The following is a 25,882-nucleotide window of genomic DNA, read 5'->3' as shown; positions in this document are numbered from 1 at the left end:
ATGTGCAGAAAAACAAAGGAAAAGCACATGGACTTCCAGATTTCTTATTATATATAGGGTTAACACTTTATGATCTATAGATTTTTCCATCAGTACATTGCTAAGGTTTGTGGTTTTAAAAAAATGCCTGCATACTGTGCTACCAAAATGCTATATTTTGTATTTGCAAAAACACCTATTAAATATGTCATGCCATGATCTGACACAATGTTCTAAAACCTAATTCAGAAAGCATTGACTCCCTGTTTTCAGGGTGCTCATTGATAAAATATTTAAATGACAAAAATCTCTTAATTGGCATACCAGAAGGCATTAGGGTAAGGAAAGAAAGAGGATAAATGGAGAAGAGTGGAAGTTTTACAGAAGAAGAGTACAAATGGGAGCTAAAAAATATTTAAAAGACAGGCTGCTTGCGCAAACTATTGCATTTTACTTGAATGCAGCAATGCTGTTTTGATCTGCGATCATGATGTGGTCACCCGTTGAGTGATGAGGCACCACTTAATTGGATAATGTAAAACTAAACCTCTACACAGCAAGTGCATGCACCTGGGTGGATTCTCTTCTTACTACATCTTATCTACTCATTGTATTAAACAGAAAGCTGCTTGGGGCTTTCATAGTTCATCGTTCGTGTTCTTCAGAGAACTGGCCATACACGTAAGAACTGGGATTAGCAATACTCTTGCTGTAGCCTCTAAATCATGCTATTTAGCTGATCTACTGCAGGCTTCCTAGCACAGCTCTTGTAAAGCAGCTCATTTCTGACCTCAGACATTTCTCGGCTTTAGTTCACAAGTTTAGAGCCTATCTTGAACAGAGTTTGGCAAACACATTAATTTTTATCCTCTAGCCTCAGTAATACAGCTTCAAATTTCTGTAAATATTCACAGCCAGTTAAAGCACTAAAGTCCTCAAACAATCAGAATTTTAAAATTACCCTGTGTCATATATTCTAGGAAAGATATTTATTTGATCTTGCACAAATGTAAGACACAGGTAACTGCCAGCTATTTTTTTCACAGAATCAATACAGGTCAGGAAATATTTAGTGAATGCTTAACATAAACATTGTTGATCCAGAAAAGGAATGGGCTCCATATTGAAAAGGAAGGAAAAATGTAAGTTGTTTTACAGGAATCTGTTGACTTTTACAGGGTCATTCGAACAACTGGATACTTGCTGTTTATCTTGCACATCAATGCATGCCTGTATTATTGGGCTTCAGACTATGAAGGACTTGGCAGCACTAGATGGGTGTACGATGGCGAAGGAAACATGTAAGTCCTTTCTCCAGCAAGAGATTTTTGATGATTTTGCTACTTTCTGCATCCCCTTCCTTTTCCCATATCTTTGCTTGCAGTAGATGCCCTTACTTTACAAGTGCTTGAATAGCAAACTCTCAGCACCATGACTGCTGATTAGCAACTTCCATTATTAACACATATTTAGATGTCAGATGCAGTGAATAATCAGTTTATCACTTTCAGCTTTTATAGGGTTATGAGTTAGTGCTAAGTACTAACAAACATTTAGAAGTCAGCAAAGGTCATAAATTAAACTTAAGTGGTTGCATATGCACATGGGAACTGTTAGAAGGATTGCAGAACAACCCCTCAAAGGAATCGGGGGAGGGGAGTTTCTGCCATACTACATTGTGTTGTTAAAATGCAACACTTCAGTCCCTCTAAACACCATGGTGATTGGCCTGAAAAAATTCCACCCACTTTCACTGAGCTAATTAGACCTTTTGAGAAGGTTTGGCTTAAACATGTGGCAGACTCCAGTGGGAAGGACTGGATGTTGGCACACATTTCCACAAACTCCCTGTGAAGCACTAGGTTGGGTGCCATGTAAGACACATTCATTAAGATGATAGAGAGGAACCAAGACAAAATAGTGAAGTTATAATATATTTTGTGTGTAGTTATATAAACATATCTAGTAGGTTCAGATGTATGAACATTCATTCTTTCAAAGGACGTAATATAGTAAAGTCACCGAAGCTCAACTTATTCATTAATTACGTTCTTTGAAAACTGCATATAATATGCTAATGCTGTCATAAATCATCCATTAAACAACTTCTCACATTTCTCTTGGGGAAATGCTCCTCTTGCTTGTAATTTTGTCACACTTCACGAGTTTAGTGTAAAATCACTATCTTGAAGGGTAAGAATCTAGCCTTGGAGAGTAAAACACACTTTGAGTAAAGTGGCATTGATTTTTCATAATTAGGGTTCTCACTTTAAAAAATGACATGGATGAAGTTTCCACATACCACTAAATATTCAGCTTGAGTACTGCAGTCAGACATGCTAGCAAAGTCATGGAGCTCAGTGGGACTGTGGATGTTATCTACCTAGACTTCCATAAAGCTTTTGACACTGTTTCCCACAGCATTCTGATGAAAAAACTGGCTGCTCATGGCTTGGATGGGCATCCGCTCTGCTGGGTAAAACACTGGCTGGATAGCTGGGCCCAGAGAGCAGTGGTGAATGGAGTTAAATCCAGCTGGTGACTGGTCACAAGTTCCTCGGGGCTTAGTGTTGGAACCATTTCTTTTTAACATCTTTTTCAATGATCTTGATGAGGAGATAGAATGCACCCTCAGTAAGTTTGCAGATGACACCAAGTTGGGAGGGAATGTTGATCTGCCTGAGGGTAGGGAGGCTCTACAGAGGGACCTGAACAGACTAGATCAATGGGCTGAGGTCAACTGCATGAAGTTCAACAAAGTCAAGTGCTGGGTCCTCCACTTGGGCCACAACCCCAGCAATGCTGCAGGCTTAGGGAAGAGTGGCTGGAAAGCTGTCCAGCAGAAAGACACTTGAGGGTGTTGATTGATAGGTGGCTGAATATGAGCCAGCAGTGTGCCCAAGTGGCCATGAAGGCCAATGGCATCCTGACCTGTATCAGGAATAGTGTGGCAAGCAGGACCAGGGAGGTGATAAATCCTCTGTACTTGGCATTGATGCAGCCATGCTTTGAAAACTGTGTCCAGTTTTGGGCACCTCAATAGAAGAAATACATCAAGATGCTGGAGCATGTCCAAAGAAGGGCAATGAAGCTGGTGAAGGGCCTTGAGAACAAGTCTCATGAAGAGCATCTGAGGGAACTGGGGCTGTTTAGTCTGAAGGAGGCTGATGGGAGACCTCATTGCCCTCTACAACTACCTGAAAGGATATTGTAAAGAGATAGATGCTGGTCTCTTCTCACAAATAATTGGTGATAGAACAAGAGGAAATGGCCTCAAGCTGTTCCAGAGGAGGTTTAGACTAGACATTAGAAAGAACTTTTTCACTGAAAGGGTTGTCAGACATTGGAACAGGCTGTCCAAGGAGGTGGTTGAGTCATCATCCCTGGATGTGTAAGTCATCTAGATGTGGTGCTTGGGAATATGGCTTAGTGCTGGACTCCGTAGGGTTAGTGGTTGGACTAGATGATCTTGAAGGTCTTTCCCAACCTTAATGATTCTGTAATTCTGAGATGCTGGAATAAAATTCATATTAGAATATATCCATGTAGAGCCTTATTAAGCCATTAATCTATGTCATCTTGACATTAGTTGGTGAATGCATTAATTTTTTGCCTTATTTAACTCATACTAGATTACATATGATCTCATGTACATGGAACCCCAAAATGTATCCCATGTGGAGCTACATTTTATGAAGCATACTTTGATATCCCACTAACAGCAGATGCTTGATGTAGGGGATAGTCATCACTTTGGAAAGTCAGTCATGACATAGAATCATAGAATCATAAAATGGCTGGAAGCTCATCAGGTTCCAACTTCCCTGCTATCAGCAGGGACACCTCACACTGGACCAGGCTGCACAAAGCCTCATGCAGCCTTGCCTTAAACACCTCCAGGGATGGGACATCCACAACCTCTCCAGGCAACCTACTTCAGCACTTTACTATGCTCAAGGTGAAGAATTCCTTCCTGATGTTTAACCTAAATCTCCCCTCTTTCAATTCAAAACCACTGCCCTTTGTCCTGTCACTACCCTCTCTGGTAAAAAGCCCCTCCCCAGCTTTCCTTTAGGCCCCTTTCTAGTACTGGAAAGCCACTATAAGGTCTCCCTGGAGCCTTCTCTTTGCCAGACTGAACAGCCCCAACTCCCTCAGCCTGTCTTCATAGCAGAGGTGCTCCAGGCCTTTGATCATCTTCGTGGCCCTTCTCTGGACCCTCTCCAACAGTTTTGTGTCTTTCCTGTACTTAGGACTCCAGAGCTGTACACAGTATTCCAGGTGCAGTATCACGAGAGACATATTAGCTAATTGTTGAATATTTGGGGTTTTTTAGCAAAGAAGCATTATGTGAACATTAATGATTATTCTAGATGCAACATGAATTTAAACATATGAGATAAGATAATTCTATGTATATTCATTTCTTTGTAAAGCAGGAAGAACAATCCAGAAAAAACTGTCAGAAAAATCGACCAGAACTGCAGTATATGTTATGGCACAGCAGTGCAGATGTAAATTCCTTTAACATAACAGTCAGAGTTGCCAATATTTGAAGTAAATATGCCATCAGTCTCAGGTAGAACAGGAACACATTCAGAAAGGAGATAAGACAAACATAACCTCTTAGCTAACTGGAAGAAATGGCAGTAAGCAGTTTGATAAACATATAAAAATTCTAGTGGTCTCAGATTACATTGAACCAAAGCAGATATCAGGCACTGATTTAGTGGCATGAATATTTTATGTAGAATCCCTGCTATGTCTATAAAATGTTGCTAGACGTGGCCAAAACCATTCTTAAAAATGGCAGCACTTCTAGTTTCACTCTTTTTCTCTTTCTGAGCTAAAAAGATGACAGATGACAGTTTCTCTTATTAGTTTTTTATAGATATATGCTGTTGAGCTGGCATACTAATTGGTGAACTTCAATTTATAACAATTTATAACTAACAAGTGTACAGAACACTCAAACAACAAGCAAAATTATCAAAGTAGCTCTTATTGCAAATGTCTGCTAGCTGCATTCTTTTCCAGCTGATGTCCAGGGCCTAAAATGTCCAGGAAGATTTGAGGTCTTTTGCATGGCAGCCTTCATTCAAAGCCTTTAGCCAGAGGTGCGGTAAACTTTGCCCCACTGCAACACACCCAAATTAGCCACACAAGACACAAGTCTGCAAAATTACCCAAAACATTTATTTGCATCCTGTTTCTCCATAGCTTGCTGCCTTCCATCTCTGAGCACAGACTTGGCAGATATCCAAAGTCCCACAAAACAATCACTATGTGTGTCTAGAACAACTCTACTTTGGAATGCATTGCCCAATGTGTAGTAAGACTAGCAAATCTTAAAGGATGTCTCCTGGGTATCAGCTATACATTGCACTTGTAGTAGGTCTGATGTCTCCAGGCAATCTGTGAGTGCACAGCCCAGCTCATTGGTGCGTCAAACTTCATGCTTTCAGACCTGCTACTTGCAGCTGTATTTTTTAAGTAAAAGCTTTGAAGTTTACACCATTCTTTCTGAGATCATCATACCAACAGCTACTCGATGAATAAATCACTCAAAAAAAAGAGGTACCAGGAAGGAGGTCATATACTAGTTTAAAAAATATAAAATAAAATATAAAATATTAAAAATAATATAGAAATGCCAACTTATTAAAGTCATTTATTTACTCTGCTTAAACTTATACCGGTTGCAATCTGATAGAAGTCTAACATCATAGTCTTGAAGTAATGCTTCCCTGGGCTGAAATGAATTGTGTGAATTCTGCCTTAAAAACTCATAGTCAAATGCATAAAGATTTTATTTACCTGTATTAACCAAAAACCATTTAAGAAGTTTAGCATACTCTGAAATGGACTTTTATGAAAAAGGTATTTCTATTGCCATAATATTAAGAGGTATCTTATTTGTAGGGTTTGTGAATGTTTTCAAACCTAGGACTTACTTTAGGGAAGAATCTAGTAGTTTGGTTGCCTGAAGGATAAACATACTCTTTATGTTGCGTAGAGGGAAAATCCCTTTCTTGTCTCATGTTATTGGCTTCAACAGTAATTTCATAGCTGGCTAGCAAACCGTATGGTGAGCAATGATGGTTTGCAGACACTAGCTAGTAGGAAGCAGAGCTGCTAATGCTGTTGAAATGGGAGTCCCTTTTTTTCCTGGCTTCCCTTAAAAAAAATTTACAATCTCATTTCTCCCCATCGTAGGGAAAACAGCTGCATTATATTTCAACTATATAACTTTCATTTTGGATGAAAATAAAACCAATAAAATGCATAACTGGAGAAAATATAAAGCCAGTGCCTAAGAAATAGTGAATATTGTATTACTTTGCCCATAGAAAGTTTATTTTAAAGTAAAATTACAGAATACACTTCATTAACTACACCTTCAAAAGGGTTGGGCTGATCTCAAAAAAATCTCTCACATTTTGTATACAAAACTCTGCAGAAAAGAATGTGACCCCTAAATTCCTTTGAGATGCTTTCATTTTTTGTAGATGTTCCCAGAACAAAGATCATATTAACTGTCCTGGTGGATTTAGCAAGCTTGGCATCCAAGGCCATTGGGGATGAAAGAGTTGGTTAATTACTTTCATTTCCTATAGTAACTACTGTATTAATTTCTTTACTTTTATATCCATAAATTATAAATATTTCAAGCTCTAAAGCATTCTCAGGTATGAAAAATTATATATTAATATTCTTTTAATGATAATTCCCCTCAGACAAGCTAGAGACATAATTTCATGCTTAAATCTGCAGTTCTTTCAAAACATATCTGAGGCTTTTTCTCACTGTTTATTAATTTATTTTACAAAAGTCTGAGAGAAATCTGCCACTTATGCATACTTTGCTGAAAGCATGCATAGACGATTATTTTTTTTAATCCCAAGTGAAAATATTATAGTGGTGTAATCCAGTTGTTCATTTTGCACCCTTAACAATGAAAAATGATATGCAGATATGCAATTAATTTCTTGCCTTAAGGACTCTGAATGGAAATAGGCAGTTCTGACTATTAAAATCTAAAACTAGAAAACTATGGCAAAAATCATCATTATCACATTTCATTAATCTGCAACTAAGAGAAAAGTGACTTTGTAATGAAAATCAGAAATTGATTGCTTGGTAAATCCTGATATTTTAGGTTACAGGCTTGGAAACACTGTCAAGTTATTTAAAGAAAAACCCTCATTGGAACTGGTTATTGTGAATTTATTTTCTCATTTTTGCACAAAATCAGCCCTCCAATTGTACTGTTACATGGGTCTTTTATTAATAGGAGTAGAGTTCATTTCTTAATAAGAGAGGACTTGAAAAGTGGAGGCCAACAAATGCAAATGTACAACTGAAATCTGCCAGCAGATCAGGTACCCTGAGGTTTAAGGCAGGCCTGAGAAAATGAATGCAAGACTGTATACTTCAAAACAAACATCTCCAGAAGTATTTCTTCTGTGTTATATTTTAATGTTTTATTTCAAACTCAACAAAATTTGACAAATAGGAGGAATCTTCATTGCTTCAGAAGCAATAGTCATAGATGAAATAACTGAAAATCTGATTGTACAACTGAAAAAATGTACATCCACTCCTAATCATTAGTGAAGCTGAAGGCTGATTGGACAGAGACTTAAGAAGCCAAATTCTAATTCATAGCAGGCTTTTAAAACCAATTACTTGTTAGCTCAGAAAAGAAAGAAATGATAGCACATTCATGACAATTATTTTAAATAATTAATCCCCGCTGCATAGTATAGGGGTTGCTGCATTAATAGCAGTGCCACATTCTACAATAAAATTTAGAACAGAATCTTAGAGATGCCAAGGCATTTCATGTATATATATATAAATAAGACAGTAATTATGACTATCCTAACAAAATAAATTTTAAAAATAAAAATAACAGGTCCTTTGTTGTTTTCATAAACTAATGTTATCATACTAATAGAAATACACTTGAATGCAACGGGCTCGCTCATGCACCAGGCTGTACAAAAAGGGCTCTACAAACAGAGCAAAGCAGTCTTTAGCCAAAAAGCTCATACTTCAGGTATGAGAAGTGACAGACAGCAGACACTTACTGTGAAGGAGTCAGTATAAGCCATACATTGAAGCAGAGTTTCAGTGACTGACCATTGCTTACTGCTAAATTTGGGTTCTAGATCAAGAGAGTTCTTAGAAAAGTCTTGAAGGGTGTTAACAAGGTAGTTTTGTCATCATTGGTGGACAGGTCTTCTGAGGCATGAGGGAAAGTAGTGAAGAATGCAGGAAAGTGTTTGTTAAGGTGACAGATAGGGTAGTGGATACCAGCCACTAGGAAAAGTTAATGTAGGAGTCAACACTTCAGTACTAAATGAAGTGGTTTGGAGAAGCTGGATGAACATGCAGCTTGTGGAAACATATAACTTCTGTTTGACATAATCCAGGAGGATTATGTATGTAGGAAAATGGACACAAAAAGAACAACACTGCATTTGCCATGTCCACCATGAAGCTTCACACTGATGTCATCAAGTCAAGCCATAGAAAAGACCATCAGATGTGTGAGCATCTTGTATGCTACACTTTTAGAGTGCTTTTAACATCATGCCATCTTTACTGGTAGCATTCAAACACTGTCATGTCTACTTTGGCACTTTGTTACAGAAGTCTTCTGTAATGTAGCATAGACTTCCTGGAGAACAGTAACTAACCATTGCATTTCCCATATACACTTATTTTGCTGTCAGTGAAGAATATTCAGTTCCATGATTTACATAACCTATCTTTTGTAATGTCATAACCCTTTATAAAAAGTACTGAAGGTCTTTTGGACAGAAAAACATCACTGAAAGGCCCAACTCAGGTAGGTATATGCTTAACTTCTACCACATCAATACCTACAGTCAATGACAGAAGTACTGTCTGTATCCACAGGTATCTGAGATGTTACTACTGGGCGGTTCGTACTTTAATCACCATCGGTGGCCTTCCAGAACCACAAACCCTGTTTGAGATAGTTTTTCAACTCCTGAATTATTTCTCGGGTGTCTTTGTCTTCTCCAGCTTAATTGGTCAGGTACCTCAAAAAATCAATAACTAATATGTTCGAATTACTGTAATACAGTGATAATATATTCAATATAATGGACTTTAGTCCTGGGAAAATGTTTAGCTGCCACCTGAATGTCTTGCTATTCAACTGTCATATGTGCTTATATTCTGACAAATACATCTGTTTAATCAGTTCCCAGTATTGTAGCCTTTTTGCACAGAAGCTGATTTGAAGGCAGCACACAAACAATCCTTGAAACTATGTAGAATTCCTTTTTTCATCCTCATAGCCAAGGAGACAGTTCCTTGACATTCCCATTATACTGTTAAATGTGATATAAAAAATAATTGTAGATATGATCTTAATATGTGTAAATTATTAAATCACACTGGGTACTACTGCCAATAGAATACTGTTAATGAAATTTCTCTTATTTCTGTCAAACTAGAAATCCTTTTTCTTCTGTAATTTCCAAAATATTTGTTAACCTGAAAATGATTTTCTCTTTCTCTTGGTTCTTACTTGGCAGGAGGGGGAAAAAAAAAAAGCCCATTGCAGACTAAATCAATTATATTTCCAAATGACCGTAACTGAAATATTTCTAGTTTGTAACAATTAAACTTGGGCTTTAGATCCATAGGTTTTAAAATACCTCGCCTACAGAAAAACAAATGCCATATTTCCTGTGTGAGACTGTCTCACTGGATTCCCTTTAGAAAGTATTCCAGACCTTTTGATTTATGCATGCATGTTATTGGAAGAATTATTATTTTTTAAAAAATAGAGATGAAAACTGAAATTTCTATTTTTCATTTCTATTTTCAATACAGGATTTTAAAAGTTCAATCAAACAGTGAAAAAGTGGATGTGTCTCTTGTTGCCTAGAGGTCCAAGAAGAAATAACTGTCATTATAGACTCTTGCCTATAGGATTTAGAATTCATTCAGAAACAAGAATTACCAAAAATAATGCAAAATACATTTTATTCATATAAATGTTTTCTTCTGGAAAAATATTGACTTTGAGTATATTGGATGAAACTTCAAAGTATGCATATTTATATTTTTTCCTAAATTGATATGTCAATGAGAGCAGCATTCCCTGGAAGATTCTGCAGTTCAGATTTTGTAATGAGTAATTTGTTGACTCAGACCTTAAATCTTAACACACTAACAGCTTTGTTGCAGTTTGCTATAGTTCCTGTTTACAAAGAGCTCTTAAAATTACTGAGATATTTCTGGTTTACCACACTTGCCTAAAAATTATTATTCCTGTTGCAGTCAGGCCCATCACTGTAATAAGACAGCAGAATTCAGCCCACCAGCAAAGTAGTCCTTGGCCACTGCAATATGAAGCTATTCTATAAGAATATGTCTATTTAGTTATGCTTTTGAAGCAGGAATATCTATGAACATTAATTCATTAACTTTCTAAAAATTAAATTACATTTGTGTTAGAATGTTAATGTATGTTCCTGCACTAAAATCACCTTTCAGCTCAAAGCCCAGATTCTTTCAACTACTCAAACACTTGCAGGATATTAATTTTAGTAGTGCCAGCTAATGTTATTAGCAAAATTAAGCCCAGTTTGCTTCACTTCTGACTTGAATTACACTCCAAATGCAGAGTAGCTTTATTATGGATTGTTAAGAAAAGCATTATCTATATTCTTTACCCATGTCCAGAAATAGGAGACAGAAGAATAAGGTAAACCCCACAGATTATTCCTTTAAAGTCATGAATATAGACTTTCCAACATAATTAGATTAAATCTGTAATGCTTCAAAAAAAGCAGGTGAAACACTTATTCAAAACATTCAGCTGAATGCATAATGATTGAGTGATTTTTGCAAACAAGTGTTTTCTTCTTCCTATATGTTGTTGACAAGATACATAAATTGCTGAAATGTGTTGTAACAATAAACTGATGTTTACAGATGAGAGATGTAATTGGAGCAGCTACTGCAGGACAGAACTACTACCGTTCCTGTATGGACAACACTGTCTCCTATATGAACACTTACTCTATTCCAAGATTGGTCCAAAACCGTGTTCGAACCTGGTATGAATACACATGGGACTCTCAGGGAATGTTGGGTAAGTATAGATACAGGGTGAAATTAACATTTCTCCTCTTGTGAATTGCATGAGAGAAGTGAGAGGAGGGTACTCAATTTACTTTATATTAAAAAAAAAAAAAAAAAAAAAAAAAGATGGTGGGGAGGTGTGCAGAGGAAGAGAGGAGACTGGGTTTCCAAACTGAGCAATCCATCTTAGAAGATTCTGCTACGTGCAGTAACTTCTGCAGTATGAATAAATATGCATAATCAAAAAGGGAGCACAGCTCGCTTCTCTCTATTGCTCATTTGATATACCTCTTCATGTCATATCCACTTTCACATAAACAACACAATAATAAAACATCTGCATTGCTAAATAACACTACTGTGTTCTAATTCCTCTGGAATGACATGAATAAGAACACCCTACAAAAAAAAAAAAAAAAAAAAAAAGTAACTCCAAATCAATATGACAGTAATGCAAAAAATTCTAGTAATTTATATATTAGTCTGGTTATAACTTTAGACAAGATATGAAACTTAGTACAAGCATATTAGCAGCTTCCTCATTCAAACTCATAAATGCAAGAATAGCTCCATTAGGTTATTTTCTGTATGATGTTCATTTTTATGAACATTCTTTCATTCTCCCTTTTAATTTCTAACTAACAGAGTTGTTTGGTTTTTTTTTTCTTTTACAGATGAATCAGAATTACTGGAGCAGATGCCAACCAAAATGCAATTAGCCATTGCAATTGATGTGAACTTTGCCATTGTCAATAAAGTTGACTTATTCAAAGCAAGTATTTTTTAATATCACGTAGGAAAACCATAAAGCTGTGAAGAACACTAACCGTGGTTCCACAGCAAACTTAGATAAAAACAAGCTTACTTTGTAAAAAATGAAGAGCTGTTTCCAAAGGGAACTTTATAAGTATCTGAAATTATAGTTCTTTCAGTCTTCTCTCTGCTTTAAAAGCTGCTCTTCATGATATTTTGCATTTGCATTCCATTTATAAATTCCTGGATCATTTGTGTGTTGTTGGAGTTTGCTGCCCAGTGTAAGCACTAATAATCACGTTTATTACTGAATTAATGGAGCAATCAATTCTAACTATTTTAACAGGGATGCGATACCCAGATGATTTATGACATGCTGCTGAGGTTGAAATCCATTGTTTATTTACCTGGTGACTTCGTTTGCAAAAAGGTGAACACTGTTGTTTCTTTAAAATGAAAAAAATTATAGTATGTATTTTGAAAAAAGGGTTCAGCTCTGGGTCAACAGTATTATTTCAATAAAATTAATCCTGAGTGAATTATATAGTGTAACAGTAATTAAGGTACTCTGTGTAATAATAACAAATGTGCTCTCAAGTTTCCACCTATAACAAGACAATACAGATTTTATGACTTATATTATCAAACATAAAATTATAGTAATATGGGAAAATACTTAACGTAAATATGGCTTATCTGGTTATACAACATGAAGTTTTAATATTTTAAATGGAGCTAACCTAATTTTATACAAATATACATGCAAACCTAGCCTACAGATCTCAATCTATTATGATTTGCATGCGCTTTGTTTGTGTGTATTCAGAAACTCTTCATTGTAACTATCAAAGAATGTAGAAAATACACTGTATCCCATACTGTTCTTTACAGCAGGATCTGGTCTTGCTCCAGTTTAACTTGCAGCTTTGATCCACCTCCAGAATCCCAGCTGAACATTGTCACACTGTCCCTTAGCAAAGAAGCATCTCTTCTCTTAGCATTTTGGCTCAACATGACCCGAGATCACAGGTAGAAAGCTCAGCTTTTGATCAAGTGAGCCCAAGTCTCTTTTTGAAAGGCATGTAAATATACTTACAGGCAGTGTTTGATATATTAAAGCACAGGGATCGTGTATTATCAGTACTGTTACTGGTGTCACAACTGACCTACAGTTCATACCACACCCAGAAGAGACCATCAGAGCCCCCAATATAGGAGTTCTAGTCTAGTATGTTAATTATGGTCTAAAATGAAAATGCTGCTTTGCTTCCATTGCTCTAGCTGTGTGAGTGGAAAATATTTGTCTGTCTTACTGAGATGTGAATCTTAGTAGATCATGTAAAAAATAATAAACTAATAATCTCTTAAACCATGCAGTGATTTACATAAAAGTAGACAAAGTTTTGAATTATTGTTGTTTCTTATTTTCCCTTTAAATTAGGTGAGTGATGATTAGAAATAATAGTGCAAAAACTGAAGATATTTTTACCATGAAGCTGGGCTTTTTGCATTTGTTATTAACAATGCTGCTGAAGAACTTGCATTTCCACCAGAACAGTTGATGGAAATTACTGCTACAATCCTGGTTATTATCTAGTCTTCTATGTCTAAGCTGGCCTAGATAGTCTTCTGTTTAAATATTGTCTCACATCACAATTGTATCTGCCAGAGCCAGTCCTTGCACTAGTGCTCAGTGCTAGGAAAAGAAGGGTAAACATTTATGGTTCCATGATACCAGTGAATTGGTATATAAGAAAGGGGAAAGATATTTAAAGAAGATTTTGTCAGATAATTCTAACACAAAAACACTGCCCTGCTAAAATATGAGTTCTTTTTGTGTTTGTGTTCACAGGGAGAGATTGGCAGAGAGATGTACATCATCAAACAGGGTGAAGTTCAAGTCCTTGGAGGCCCTGATGGTACAAAAGTTCTGGTTACACTCAGAGCGGGATCTGTGTTTGGGGAGATCAGGTAGGTCCATCACTATTTTTAACACTTTCTTTAGAACTAATCAAATAATCAGCATTTGTTTACCTACTACCATGGGAGGCTGGAAAGTTGTTAGGATTAACCAAGAGGACACCCAGCAAGGAGATGCAGGTCAGGGAAGGAAAATTTGACGCGAAGCATCAGAGACTAGTCTGGCAAAATTTTTGACCAGTGTTTTGGGCAATGTATACAGAGATACACAAACAGACTTCTTCAATTTTTAAAATGTTTATCACACCTTCCTTTTCTGAGGTCTGCAATACAGCAGGAGCAAATGCATTTTATTGCATGGATAGTGAGACTAGGTGCTCTCACAGAGAAAATAGTAAAAATGTTAACTAATTTCCAACAAAGGAGATCTAAAATAGCAAATAAGATTGGTTCATTTAGGAGCTGAAGTAAGGATTAAATTGCCAAAAATCAGGCATCCACATTTGAAAATGTATTTGTTTAAGAGCCCACAAATCAAGAAAAAGGCTGACAGAACAGATTTTTGGGTGTGAGTTTATGTGGACAAGAAATTTTTTTCTCAGGCAGTTAGAAATGGTTTTTATATTCTCCATGTGGTTGCTATGCAAAATCTATTAACTCTTCTGGGCCATGTTCCCCAATTAGCCAACCAAGTGCTAATTTTTAGGTACTGCATCCCCTGCTGAGGTTGGCCTGAGGAGAAGTAGTAAAATACACGTGCTGCTGCATGTGATAAACTGGATTCTTGATTTCTTCCAGCTGGCTTTCTGTTATTCTTAATCCTCTTGCTGGTAGCATTAATCTGCCTTTTGAAAAGCGGTAATCAGCTCTGTGCCAGGTTTACGTTTATCTTCTACTTGTGTCTCCCTTTGTGGTAGGGGAAACTTTTCCATTTCTCCAGTGACATGCACATAGAGCTTGCTTAAACCACAAGTGGAAAATACCTGATATATCCTATAGATAAAGACTTTTTTTATTGAGTGGGAAAGTGAAATTGTATCAGCTCTGTCAGAGGTTATTTGAAACGTTATTTCTCTGTGTGACAATGTGATACTTGAGCAAAGCCTCCAAAAAAAAAAAAAAAAAGGCTGTATTGTAAATAGTGTGAAAAATCTGAGAATGCACTGATTTTCTGTAAGGGCTGGATATTGAAAAGACAAAAGAAAAGGTTACAGCAGCCCAGATATATAGCACACACTTAGTTTTCAATTATTTATTTGGAGTGAGGATTTTATTTCTTGAACTGAGAAATTCTAATGATTGGTTTGGAAATAAGGGAAGGTTTTTCAAACTTTTGATCTAACACAGGAGAGCACTTGTTTCCACAAAAGAATTACACAACAGCCTTTAAAGGTTCCCTTCCCAATATATGTGTGAATATGGCCAGTAAAAACCCTCAGTAATGCTATAGCTCTACAATTCTAGTCCTCTTTTATTCATCATTGACCTATTGCAGCAGCATACCAGTTCAGAGACATGTAATTTGCATATAAATGACAGGAAGCACATAAACTTGAGGAGAAAATACAGCAACAGGCAGCTATCTCCAAAACTGAAGGAAAGCAAAGAAATGAAGTACTATGTGTATCAGTAGAGATTTATCCTCTTCTTTGTGGAGAAGCATTAGAAAATAATGAGTTTGTTTAGCATATCTCTCTGTAAGTCTTCTCAAGGTCTTCTGAACACTGTATAGCAGAAGAAAATGAAAAAAAAATCATCTTTAATGGATGAAATATCGCTTCATTTAGCACATTCAAGTTTTCTCCTCAATATTGATAGCATGGTTATTACCTGGTATCACACTGATTTCCTTTTGATTTCTGATTCAAAGTTTGTTTAGAGAAATGTGTCAGCTTCATTCCAAATAGTATACCTACATGATTTATAAGACATTTCCTTTAATCTCATTCTATTCAAAATGCATGCAAATGAGACTTTAAAAGTCTCTGAGGGCAAAGGAGCTGAAGAAAACAAACAAAAAAAATCTATTTAAATAAATTTCCCTGAATTATACAAGGCCAATGCAAGACTAATGTTCAAATAGGTCCTTTGCCAATTTCGTCCTTGAAAATTATTACAGAAACAGGAGTTGTCTTCCAGTTAACATCTTACCTTCATCACTGCTTTTCTGTATAGATAGTATCAGTTTGGGGAAGCAAAATAATCTCAGAATCAGAGGCAAACAGATTGCTGCCTTAATGAGAGCCTGTCTGTACAGACAATTGAGAAAGAGAGAAACTCAGCTATAACACAACACTTCATTAGCCCAAAGAAATTTACACTTTAAGCCAGATGTCCTTATTCATCCATTTACTCACATTTCACTAGAACAATTTTCTGTCAGAAAAGGGTAATTCTGGAAAAATTGAAACATTATTATATATAAATTTTTGACAGAATGATCTCTTAATGTTTAGTCTCAGCTTTCGCCTCTCAGCTGTTTTGTAACTAAGTTTTATTTAAAAAAATGAAAACTAAAGAGAGTATTTAGCTTTGTGAAAGATTTCGTTTTCCACCTTGGCCCAGGACTGCTCACGAAGTGGCAGCTGCTGTTTTCACTAAGGTCTGCCTTTGGTGTTTGGCATTCTGCTCAGACAGAAGATCCAGACCTGTTTCCCTTCCCTGACTTAGGATTTTCTCTGTGTGCACAAAAGTGCCAAGATGAGCTGGCCCAACCCTACGCATTCTGCTGAAATGCTTGCCATTCCCTGCATCAATTTGCTAATTTCAGTGGCCAGCAGCTTCCTACAGAAGTTAAGTATTAAAATAAAAATAAAAATAGATAAGCTAACCCATCATTTCGACAACTTTATGCCTCTAAATTAAATTCGCTAGCATAAGAATTAAAAAATTATCATCTCATATTACAGCATTTCAGCCTAACAACTGGAGAAAAACATGTAAGGCAAAACCCCCAAAATTTCTCTATTAATATAACAGCATCAAGAACTATTGCAAGGCAAAAGTAGTTATTTTTAAAAATTTGGTCTATCATTAATGCTTAACAGTCTAGCCAAAACAGATTCAATCATGAAGGCCAGAATCATAGAATCATAGAATGGTTTGAGTAGTAAGGGACCTTAAAGATCATCTAGTTCCAACCCCCTTGCATGGGCAGGATTACCTGTCACTAGATCTGGTTGTTCAGGGCACCATTCAACCTGTCTTTGAACACTTCCAGGGATGGGGCATCCACAACTTCCCTGGGCAACCTGTTCCAGTGTCTCACCACCCTCATAGTGAAGAATTTCTTCCTAATGTCTAACCTAAATCTCCCCTCTTCCAGTTTTGATCCATTGCCCCTTGTCCTCTCACTACAAGCCCTAGTAAAATGCCCCTCCCCAGCTTTGCTGTAGCCCCTTCAGGTACTAGAAGGCCACTATAATGTCCCCCCAGTGCCTTCTCTTCTCCAGGCCTAGCAGCCCCAATTGTCTCAGCCTGTAATGCTGTCCTTAGTTATTCAGTTTGAGCAAGGACTGCCTTACATGTAAAATTCACTTCACATCATCACCCTAATGAAATAGCTGATCTCTTTAGTTGAAGTCTGTCTCGATAAAATGAGCTTTCTCTTGGAAAGCCTGAAAACAATTGTTCAATGACTTGTTGAGAAGTGATTCATTAGAATTCAAAAGCTGTTTACAATTTTCTTTAGCTGCTTTCCTTGTTGTGCAAATAGTTTTATTCTGTCTGAGGCATTGCACTGAATTGTTTAAAAAGAAGACAATACATTGCATTTTCAGCTTCAGTTCATATATTGATTGCTGTCTTGGGTAGCAGAAAAACACTTTGTGTGTGTGTGTGCATGTGTGAAAAAACCCTTGTAGAGGTCTCATACTACCCTTTATAAATAAAATACAATAGTTTATCTGTATGTACTAATATTTAGAAATATGTTCTATAAATAAGTTTTAATATAAACCCAAATATGTATATATCCTTGATTAATATTTTGTGTAAGTGTTAATTAATGTTTTATGGGGCTCTTATTAATAACTTTTAAATGCAGATATTTCTAAATACTCTTTCAAAATATTAACTCACTGGGAAACATTTAAGGGACAAACATTTAGGGTAGACCTCCTTGAATACAGTGTTAAAGAAATTTTAGTACCAAGAACAAAATGCAGCTTCTCTTGCTTATCATCACAGCTGAGAGGATAATTTTCTTAATTTCATTTGTTTAATGCAAGATGAATAATTTAATTTGTATTTGTACAGCATCTACCTTTTATGAGGATATGGTACCTATGGCCAACTGCAGCTTCCTAAATAGGTCTAATGCCATACTTTGGAAAAAAAATAGCTTTATTTTTTCTGGCAGACACATAACTGTCAGCTTGAAAGACCTCCCTAATCCGTATCATTCAGTTTGCCAACATTCAAACATGACACATGGTATGTGAGAAAACTGAAAACTAGAGTCTCACAGAAGTTACTCTCTCAGAAAAATTATTTTGTTTTGGAAAATCATTAATTCACTGTATATAAGGGTTTCAGAAGTAACAGACGTGTGCTGCTCTACTTCTGATGTAAATACTTTTCAACAATCAAATGGAGGAAATGCCAAGTTCACATGAGGACTAAAACAAATGCACCCCTTGCAGTGGGTGTCTCTGTCTAATATGACCTTTCAGAGTCCTTAGTATCTACATATTTCTGAACAGTAGTGGCAATTTGCCTTCCTGAGGCAAGAAGATATTTCTAATGCCAGCTGCAAAGGGACAGTACAGAATATCAGATACAACAGTGGGGCACAAAAGTGAGCTTTATGACGACTTCAGTGGAGAACCACCAGCACAGAGATTCCTCACTAGGACGAGTGAAAAATGTGACTGATAATGTTCCTTTTCATTCCAGCCTATTAGCTGCAGGTGGAGGAAACAGAAGGACTGCCAATGTGGTGGCGCATGGTTTTGCCAACCTTTTTATCCTGGACAAGAAAACACTCAATGAAATTTTGGTTCACTATCCTGACTCAGAAAAACTTCTCATGAAGAAAGCAAAGTATGTCTTAATAACAATTTTTAAATGACATTATTTAGCTGCAGAATGGACAGTTGTGGCTTACAGATACACACTTCAATTCCCCCACTGACTTGTATGCGTTTCCAAAATCTCAAGCAGTAGTTAGGAATCAATTTAAAGTTAAGGCCTGACAAGATGGAAGTACACAGTTTTGAGAGGTGTGTATTTTGTTAAAAAATGGTTGTGGGTTTGGTTTTTTTCCTTGCTTTGGCTCAGACTTTCTAAGATCACCACTTTCCTGGCTTTGAAAGGGAAAAATGTTGTCAGATTTTGCCATAAAATTATGACAAAATGAGTACCTTATTACCTTGTAAAAAGTATAAATGTATTAAACTGTTTGTCATTATTAGCACACTTCAGGGCTCCTATTGCTTTCAGCTGTTGCCTTGCATTGCTATCAAAGGTCAGAAGCTTGCTCTCAGACTTGAAACTTCAACAGAAAATACTAAAAATAGAACAAGAGTGACATTTTGTTTGTAGAAGTGCTAGCAGATGGTTGCATTCTGCATGTTTCAAAAATAATTGGTTATCAAATGACAGTAACTTGAGAATCATCACAGACTCACAGAATCATTCAGGTTGGCACAGTCCTTTAGAATCGTCAAGTCCAACCATAAGATAACTGTACCTACCATTAATCTAACTCTAGCAAGTCCCGTCCTTAAAAACGTGTCCCTAAGTACCACATCTCTACATCTTTTGAATACCTCCTGGGATGGGGATTCAACCACCTCTCTGAGCAGCTTGTTCCAGCGTTTAATTACCCCTTCAGGGAAGGAATTTCTTCTAATATCTAATCTAAACCTCTCCTGGCACAACCTGGGCCCATTTCCTCTAGTCCTGTTGCTTGCTAGTCTTCTCAACCTCCTTTTCTCCATACTAAAGAGCTCTGGTTCCCTTAGCTACTACTCATAAGGCTTGTGCTCTAGGTAGGCCCTTCACCATCTTCATTGCCCTCCTCTGGACATGCACCTGTGCATCAATGTCCTTCTGGTCTGAGAAGAGACCTTATCACTCTCTACAACTACTTGAAAGGAGGTTGTAGCGATGTGAGGGTTGGTCTCTTCTCCTACGTAAGTGATAGGATGAGAGGAGACAGCCTCAAGTTGTGCCAGGGTAGGTTTAGATTGGATATTAGGAACAATTTCTTCACTGAAATGTGTGTCAGGCACTGGAACAAACTGTCCACAGAGGTGGTGGAATCACCATCCCTGGGGGTACTTGAAAACTGTGGTGCTCAGGGACATGGGTTAGTGGAGGACTAGGCAGTGTGTTAGGTTTATGGTTGGACTCAATTATCTTATAGGTCTTTTGCAACCAAAATTATTCTACAATTCTATAATTCTTACTCCAAATTAGCACAGAACTCCAATTAGAACTGTACCAGAACCTAGGGTAAAACTCGCCTAGGGTAAAACTCTTACCTTGTCCAGGTTTGCCTTTGCCGCTGCACCTGGGGCAATGTCTGCTGGAAAATTTGCCAGTTTTTAATATATGAAGGTGACATTTTACCTTTGCAGGAACTTTGCTCAGATTCACAGCACTGCTTTGTGCTTTCATTCCTTCCCATCTCCAGGGTGCTGCTGAAGCAGAAGGGGAAACCTGCTCCAGGACCAGCAGTGCAAGAACCACGAGGCTTAGCTGGTTTCTTTGGGCAGAAAAAAGAAACTCCAAAATTGTTTAAAGCAATGGCTGGACTTAGAGGAAAAAGAGACTCTTCTAATACACCGCAGATGAAGAGAGATGACACTCAGGTAATGCCACAGAAACTAGAGTTAAAAAAATCAGGTGCTGAAGAGGGAAACAGAAAAAATACTGGGAGGGCCTAGGCAACAGTGTAGATGAAAATGTAGCCTTGCTGCAATTAATGGCAAAAACTACCAGTAGCTGAGATATCACTATGTACCTAATCCTGTAAAGACCACAATTTGCCTTAAAATTTCCTAGACCTGGACTCTATGGAGAGCATAGAAAACAAAAGCAAAGAAAATCAAAGAAAGAAAAATTCTCAAAGAAAGTCAGCATAAAATAGACTTTACAAAGACCCTAAGGGCATCTGAGCTTCTACCTTTATGAAAAAAACAGTAAATACAGAATTACCCCAACACACTAACCTGATTTAGCTGACTCAAGCACACAATGAACATTCTAATTCAAAGATCTCTGGTTGCCAGAAATCATGAAGAAATTTTAAAGTTTAGCCCCCACACAGCTAAACCGATGACATCTCTAATATATTGCACTTATGAGAAAACTGTTACTTAGTTGATGAAAAAATAGTTTCCATATTATTCTGTGTTCTGAGAAATGTTAATAAAAACCTGCTCAGTTCTACGTATTTACCGAAAGGTGGCAGAATTCTAACCTCTCATTAGAGCAGAACTGGAAGTGCTTTTAGTTATTTTTTTTAAGTTAAATAAAGAACTTTGCTTACACAAAAGATTACAACACTATGATTGGAGCAGAAACATTGCACAATTTAATGTGTATTTGTGAACTTCCTAGAAAATAGGCGTGGCCAAGGAACGGGGGCACTGGGCAATATGTCAAGATTTACACAGCACTTTTTTTTTCTGTACTAGTCTAAGTACATAAAGGAAGGCAAGAACTAAGGAGGGGACATGTGCCCCAAAACGTGCCTGCTTCATTAATAATCTATGCTATCACAATCTAGCTTTTCTTAGGTTTTATGTTGGTAATCTGATTCTGAAATTGCGTTTTTCATTTAGAAATTGATTTTCAGCATCTAAATACAAATTTACGTGTGTTGCACACAATTAATCATAATATCCATGATAGGTCTTTCTATCACATATACAGAACTCCCTCCTGAATTTCTTCCACAGCATTGGAAAACATGTCACTTCTTTTTTCTAGGAACCTCAAGCTGAAGCAGAGAAGAAGCCTGAACAAGAGAAGAAACCTGTGGAGCCCACAGCCTCAGCTGCACCCCCTGTACAAAAGGAAGAATCAAATGCAGACACTAAGGCTAAATCACCTGCAGTTTTGACGAAGAAGGATTCTTTGGTCATTAGTATGTCTCCATCCCCCAGAGCAGGAGAAGGAGAGATCCTTACAGTTGAAGTTAAAGAGAAAAAATAGAAATAGATGGTGCTTTGGGCTCTGGCCCCATCTGTTGTCTTGCTGAATTCAGAGGGCTAGTGTGACTCTGCTTTTAACTACAGGAGATTAAAACTAGAGACTATTCAAGAGAAAAATCTAACCCAGCACCTCATTTTCTCTCCCAAACAACTAGACAAATAATTTATATACTTACCTCTTAACCCTGAGCCTGAGGAGAGAACTTCTGGTGTAACAGGAATTAGAGCTCATATTGTATTTCAGGACGACTTCATTGTTGTTTGATTCATGCTCCCCCTTATCTCTTACTCTGTCTTATTGCTGTTTCTCCTCTTCCCTCTCCTGTTTATCCTCGCTTGCTTATTGCTATTTCTGTTGCTCAGCTTGCTCTCAATTTTTGTATATGCTCTTTTCTGGTTTTCCATAGTTATTCTTTTTCTTGTTACTACCCTACTGTTGCTGAGGTTACTTATGTTTCTCTTGATCCTTTTCTCACCTTCCTTTATACTTCTAATCAGTGACTTGTTTTTGTGATGACTGTCGCTCAGTGCAGAAAGCTGCGATGCCATAGGTTGGAATGTTTTAGCTTGGGACAGAGGGCTACAAAACAAAGCCATCGTCAAAAGTTAAAATCACAAAATACATAGGGGAGAAGCAGATTGCAGAATTATTGCCATGATATTGCCTTTGAAAGCATAAGCATTGGCTCCAGTTATTTTTGACTGTGGTGAATAAACATGGCAAAGACTTGGATCCTTCCCTCTCACCACAGGGCTGCCCTTTAACTTTGGTCTACCCACTTACGTGTTTGACCTTCTCAAGCGGTTGGGCATTTAAAATGCTTTCTGAAGTGCAAACAGTTGATATTGGCTAACTTTTTTAAGAACCTAAGTATCTAAACTGATCACTTTAAAAATAAAACCTATTTTATAAAGAGCAGGATTTACATCTTCTGGCTCTGTGGTGCGCAGTTCCAACCAATGCTCCAATTGTTCTTCTCCATCAAAAACTTTGATGGATAGTGCAAAGCGAGTCTCATGCCTTACTGGGCCTGAGCTACATTTGTACCTGTGAACTGAAATAAATAATTTAAAAGAACCACAGCTAAGAGGGACACAGCTTCCCAACAAGGAGGTTCCACACTGTCAACTTTCTGCATCCACTCATCACAGAAAGGGATGCAATATGAAACAAATGGCTGAAGCTCTGTTTTAAGCTTAATGATCAATTACTTTTTTTCTCTTCAATGGGTTTATGTCTCCTCTCTCTCCTATCCACTTTGACTGGATGAACAGTTCTAGGAATTAAGACCATTACACAGAGGCCAAACCAAGAAATCTCAAGGGCAGGCTTCACAGCTCCTCAGCTGACCAATCAAGGAAGGCACCATACCAAAATTAAACATTCACTCTGCAGGCTATATACATTCTTGTGGGCTGTGCATTCTGTAGGCCTGCTCTTCAAAGCCTTTGAACTGTTCTAAACACAGGCAAAGTTGGCAGCCCAACTAGAATCAGTGGGAGCTTTGCCTGAGTAAAAACTGGATGACTCATTTCATATGTTGTATATCTCACACAACCTCTGCCATGACCAAAATCCAAATGTCTCTCAAGAAGAAAGTTCTGTAGCAGTAGCAGTGAGGTCATGGTTCAACTGCTACATGTGAAGAACCATCTTTATTTGTACATTTCTAGTCTTCCAATGTGTAAGAAAAAAGGATGCCATAGGAGAGGTAGAAAGTGTTAAGATCCATTATAAAGAATTATTCATCTATTGCACATCCAGGAACATCTCAATACAATCCCCAAATTAGAAAATACTGCATAACTGTTTCAGAAATGAGACCTTCTGTAATTATTCTGTAATTATTTTTTAATTCATTACAATACATGATTCTCACATCTTTTCATTCGGAGAGTTGTCAAAACATTACAAAAAGGGGAAAACACATAAAACTCCCTATTTTAACATTTTTATACTAATAACATTGCAAAAGATCTGATCCCCTTCTGCCTACACAAATGCTGCCAGTTAATTTCAAACATTTTCACTGTCAGCATATTTATGTTCCTCAATCACACACTGACATGTATTACAAAGGGCTGAGACTGCAGCAGCATTACACTGCAGCAACAGAGCATCCCATGAACTACTGTTTAGAATACAGCTCTCAACAGCTCAGGATTTCAGGAAAGCTTGTCAGTCTCCCTGCAAGCCTACCAAATTATGCACAGATCTCAAGTTTCTTACACCCAAAATGAAATAGGAGAATTGTCAGTATTTGCAGAAGATCATGGCCATACAGAAGTAACATCCATCTGTTTTTCTCTCTGCCAAGAGTGCAAGTCTTATGAGGAGCATCTGAGGGAACTGGGGTTGTTTAGTCTGGAGTAAAGGAGGCTGCGGGGAGATCATATTGCTCTCTTCACCTGCCTGAAAGGAGGTTGTAGGGAGGTGGGGTTTGGTCTCTTCTCCCAGGTAATAATTGATAGAAAGAGAGGAAGAACCATCTCAAGTTGCATCAGGGTAGGTTTAAATTGGATATTAGGAACAATTTCTTCTCATGAGAGAACTCTAACATGGCAAAGAGCATGAAACAGTCACTGCTAAAACCGTCTCATTTCAGAAGATCTTCTTGCTAAAAGCCCATATGTGATGCTTTGTGAAATATACACTGCACATTCATAACCAACGAGTGAAAAAACATTCCTCCGCTTGTCTGATAATGTTTGTTGTAAATCTGAGCTGTTTAGCCTATGGAATACTCATCTTAGGAACTGCAAAAGCAGCATTTATCATCACACAGATAATGCTGAATATAAAAGTACAACACAAGAACAGCATACTGAAAATGTATTTTTAATGCATAGGCATTGTAAATCAGTTAACTTCATCAGAACTGAAATACACAGGAAAGTAAAAAATTCTGGTTACAGGTTATTTCTCTGCTGTACAGATATATATTAAGACCATTAAAAGGCATTTGATTACAAAGACTGCTATACCTTATTTTTATCACAAGGTGGTGCAAGTAACCTACAAGCACATCGACTTTACAAAACTTTGATATTTTGCTTTGTCACCCTCAAGCTAGTAAGGCTTTTTTACATGTAAAAGTAAACGAACAAAAAATGGTGAAACAACTAAATAACCCACCCACCCCTTGACACATAAGCTGCTGCACTGCTTGACTTGGAGGCTTCCAGATTTTCCAGGAGGCTGTTAGCTGCATACCTCTAAGAAAAGTCATACTGGCAAAATGTTCCTTGTTGCTGTCAGGTCTGAAACACTATTCTTTTACACAGAATAGGGGACATTATGGAGAAGTTGTAGTTTATATGCTATTTAACTCCCTAAGATCGAGGTACAGGGAGGCACTCTTCCAATAAGAGATAATGAATTTTCTAATTCAGAATTTATATATAGAATACAAGCAAATTAAAAGTCTGTGTGTATTTTATATGCAGCAGATATTTAGTATAATAATAGCTACTAACATACTTAAAGGCATTTAGATGCACTTTCACAGCAACTTAGAACTGGTAGCAGAACTCAGATGCAGCAGAATATTTTTGGCAGAGGGTCCACCAGAACTTCAGTAGTGTCCTGTACTCCCATCAGTAGTACTCATCAATGAATCTAGGCAAAGCATTAACACTGCATCCTACTATCTCTATATACACTCCATGTATATGGAGTGTGTGGCTGTGAAAAAGTTTACTGTTCCAAAATCATACAATATCAATTTGCAGCAGTGTGACTTAGGTTCATTATAGCTGCTTCCTTGATCATATTTTGTGTTGCATATCTGGCACGACACTTCAGTATAATTTATGTATAAAGTCATAACACGTTAGCACTACACTGATTAAAAGACAACTGTAGATTTTTATATAAACAAACACATGATTCAGATTTTTTAAGACCTTGGCTTAATATGAACTAAAAACTC

General features: G+C 37.2%; 1 protein-coding gene across 1 annotated transcript in view; it reads left to right on the top strand.

Annotated features, from left to right (window-relative positions):
- The window catches only part of CNGB3 (cyclic nucleotide gated channel beta 3), a 60,085-nt gene extending 38,134 nt beyond the window's left edge, over positions 1-21,951 (top strand). Inside the window, exons 10-18 of the mRNA XM_010006495.1 lie at positions 1,158-1,280; positions 8,908-9,049; positions 10,963-11,122; positions 11,787-11,884; positions 12,212-12,295; positions 13,718-13,836; positions 18,682-18,828; positions 20,426-20,603; positions 21,727-21,951. Coding sequence (XP_010004797.1) covers positions 1,158-1,280; positions 8,908-9,049; positions 10,963-11,122; positions 11,787-11,884; positions 12,212-12,295; positions 13,718-13,836; positions 18,682-18,828; positions 20,426-20,603; positions 21,727-21,951 — 1,276 coding nt within the window. The remainder of the gene's footprint in view (positions 1-1,157; positions 1,281-8,907; positions 9,050-10,962; positions 11,123-11,786; positions 11,885-12,211; positions 12,296-13,717; positions 13,837-18,681; positions 18,829-20,425; positions 20,604-21,726) is intronic.
- The last annotated feature ends 3,931 nt before the right edge of the window (positions 21,952-25,882 follow it).

This window comes from Chaetura pelagica, unplaced genomic scaffold (genome assembly GCF_000747805.2).
Source record: "Chaetura pelagica isolate M959 unplaced genomic scaffold, ChaPel_1.0 scaffold76, whole genome shotgun sequence".
In the NCBI taxonomy this organism is placed as follows: Eukaryota; Metazoa; Chordata; class Aves; order Apodiformes; family Apodidae; genus Chaetura; species Chaetura pelagica.
Note: the sequence above shows the minus strand (reverse complement) of the source record. Positions and strands in the feature narration are given on the sequence as shown.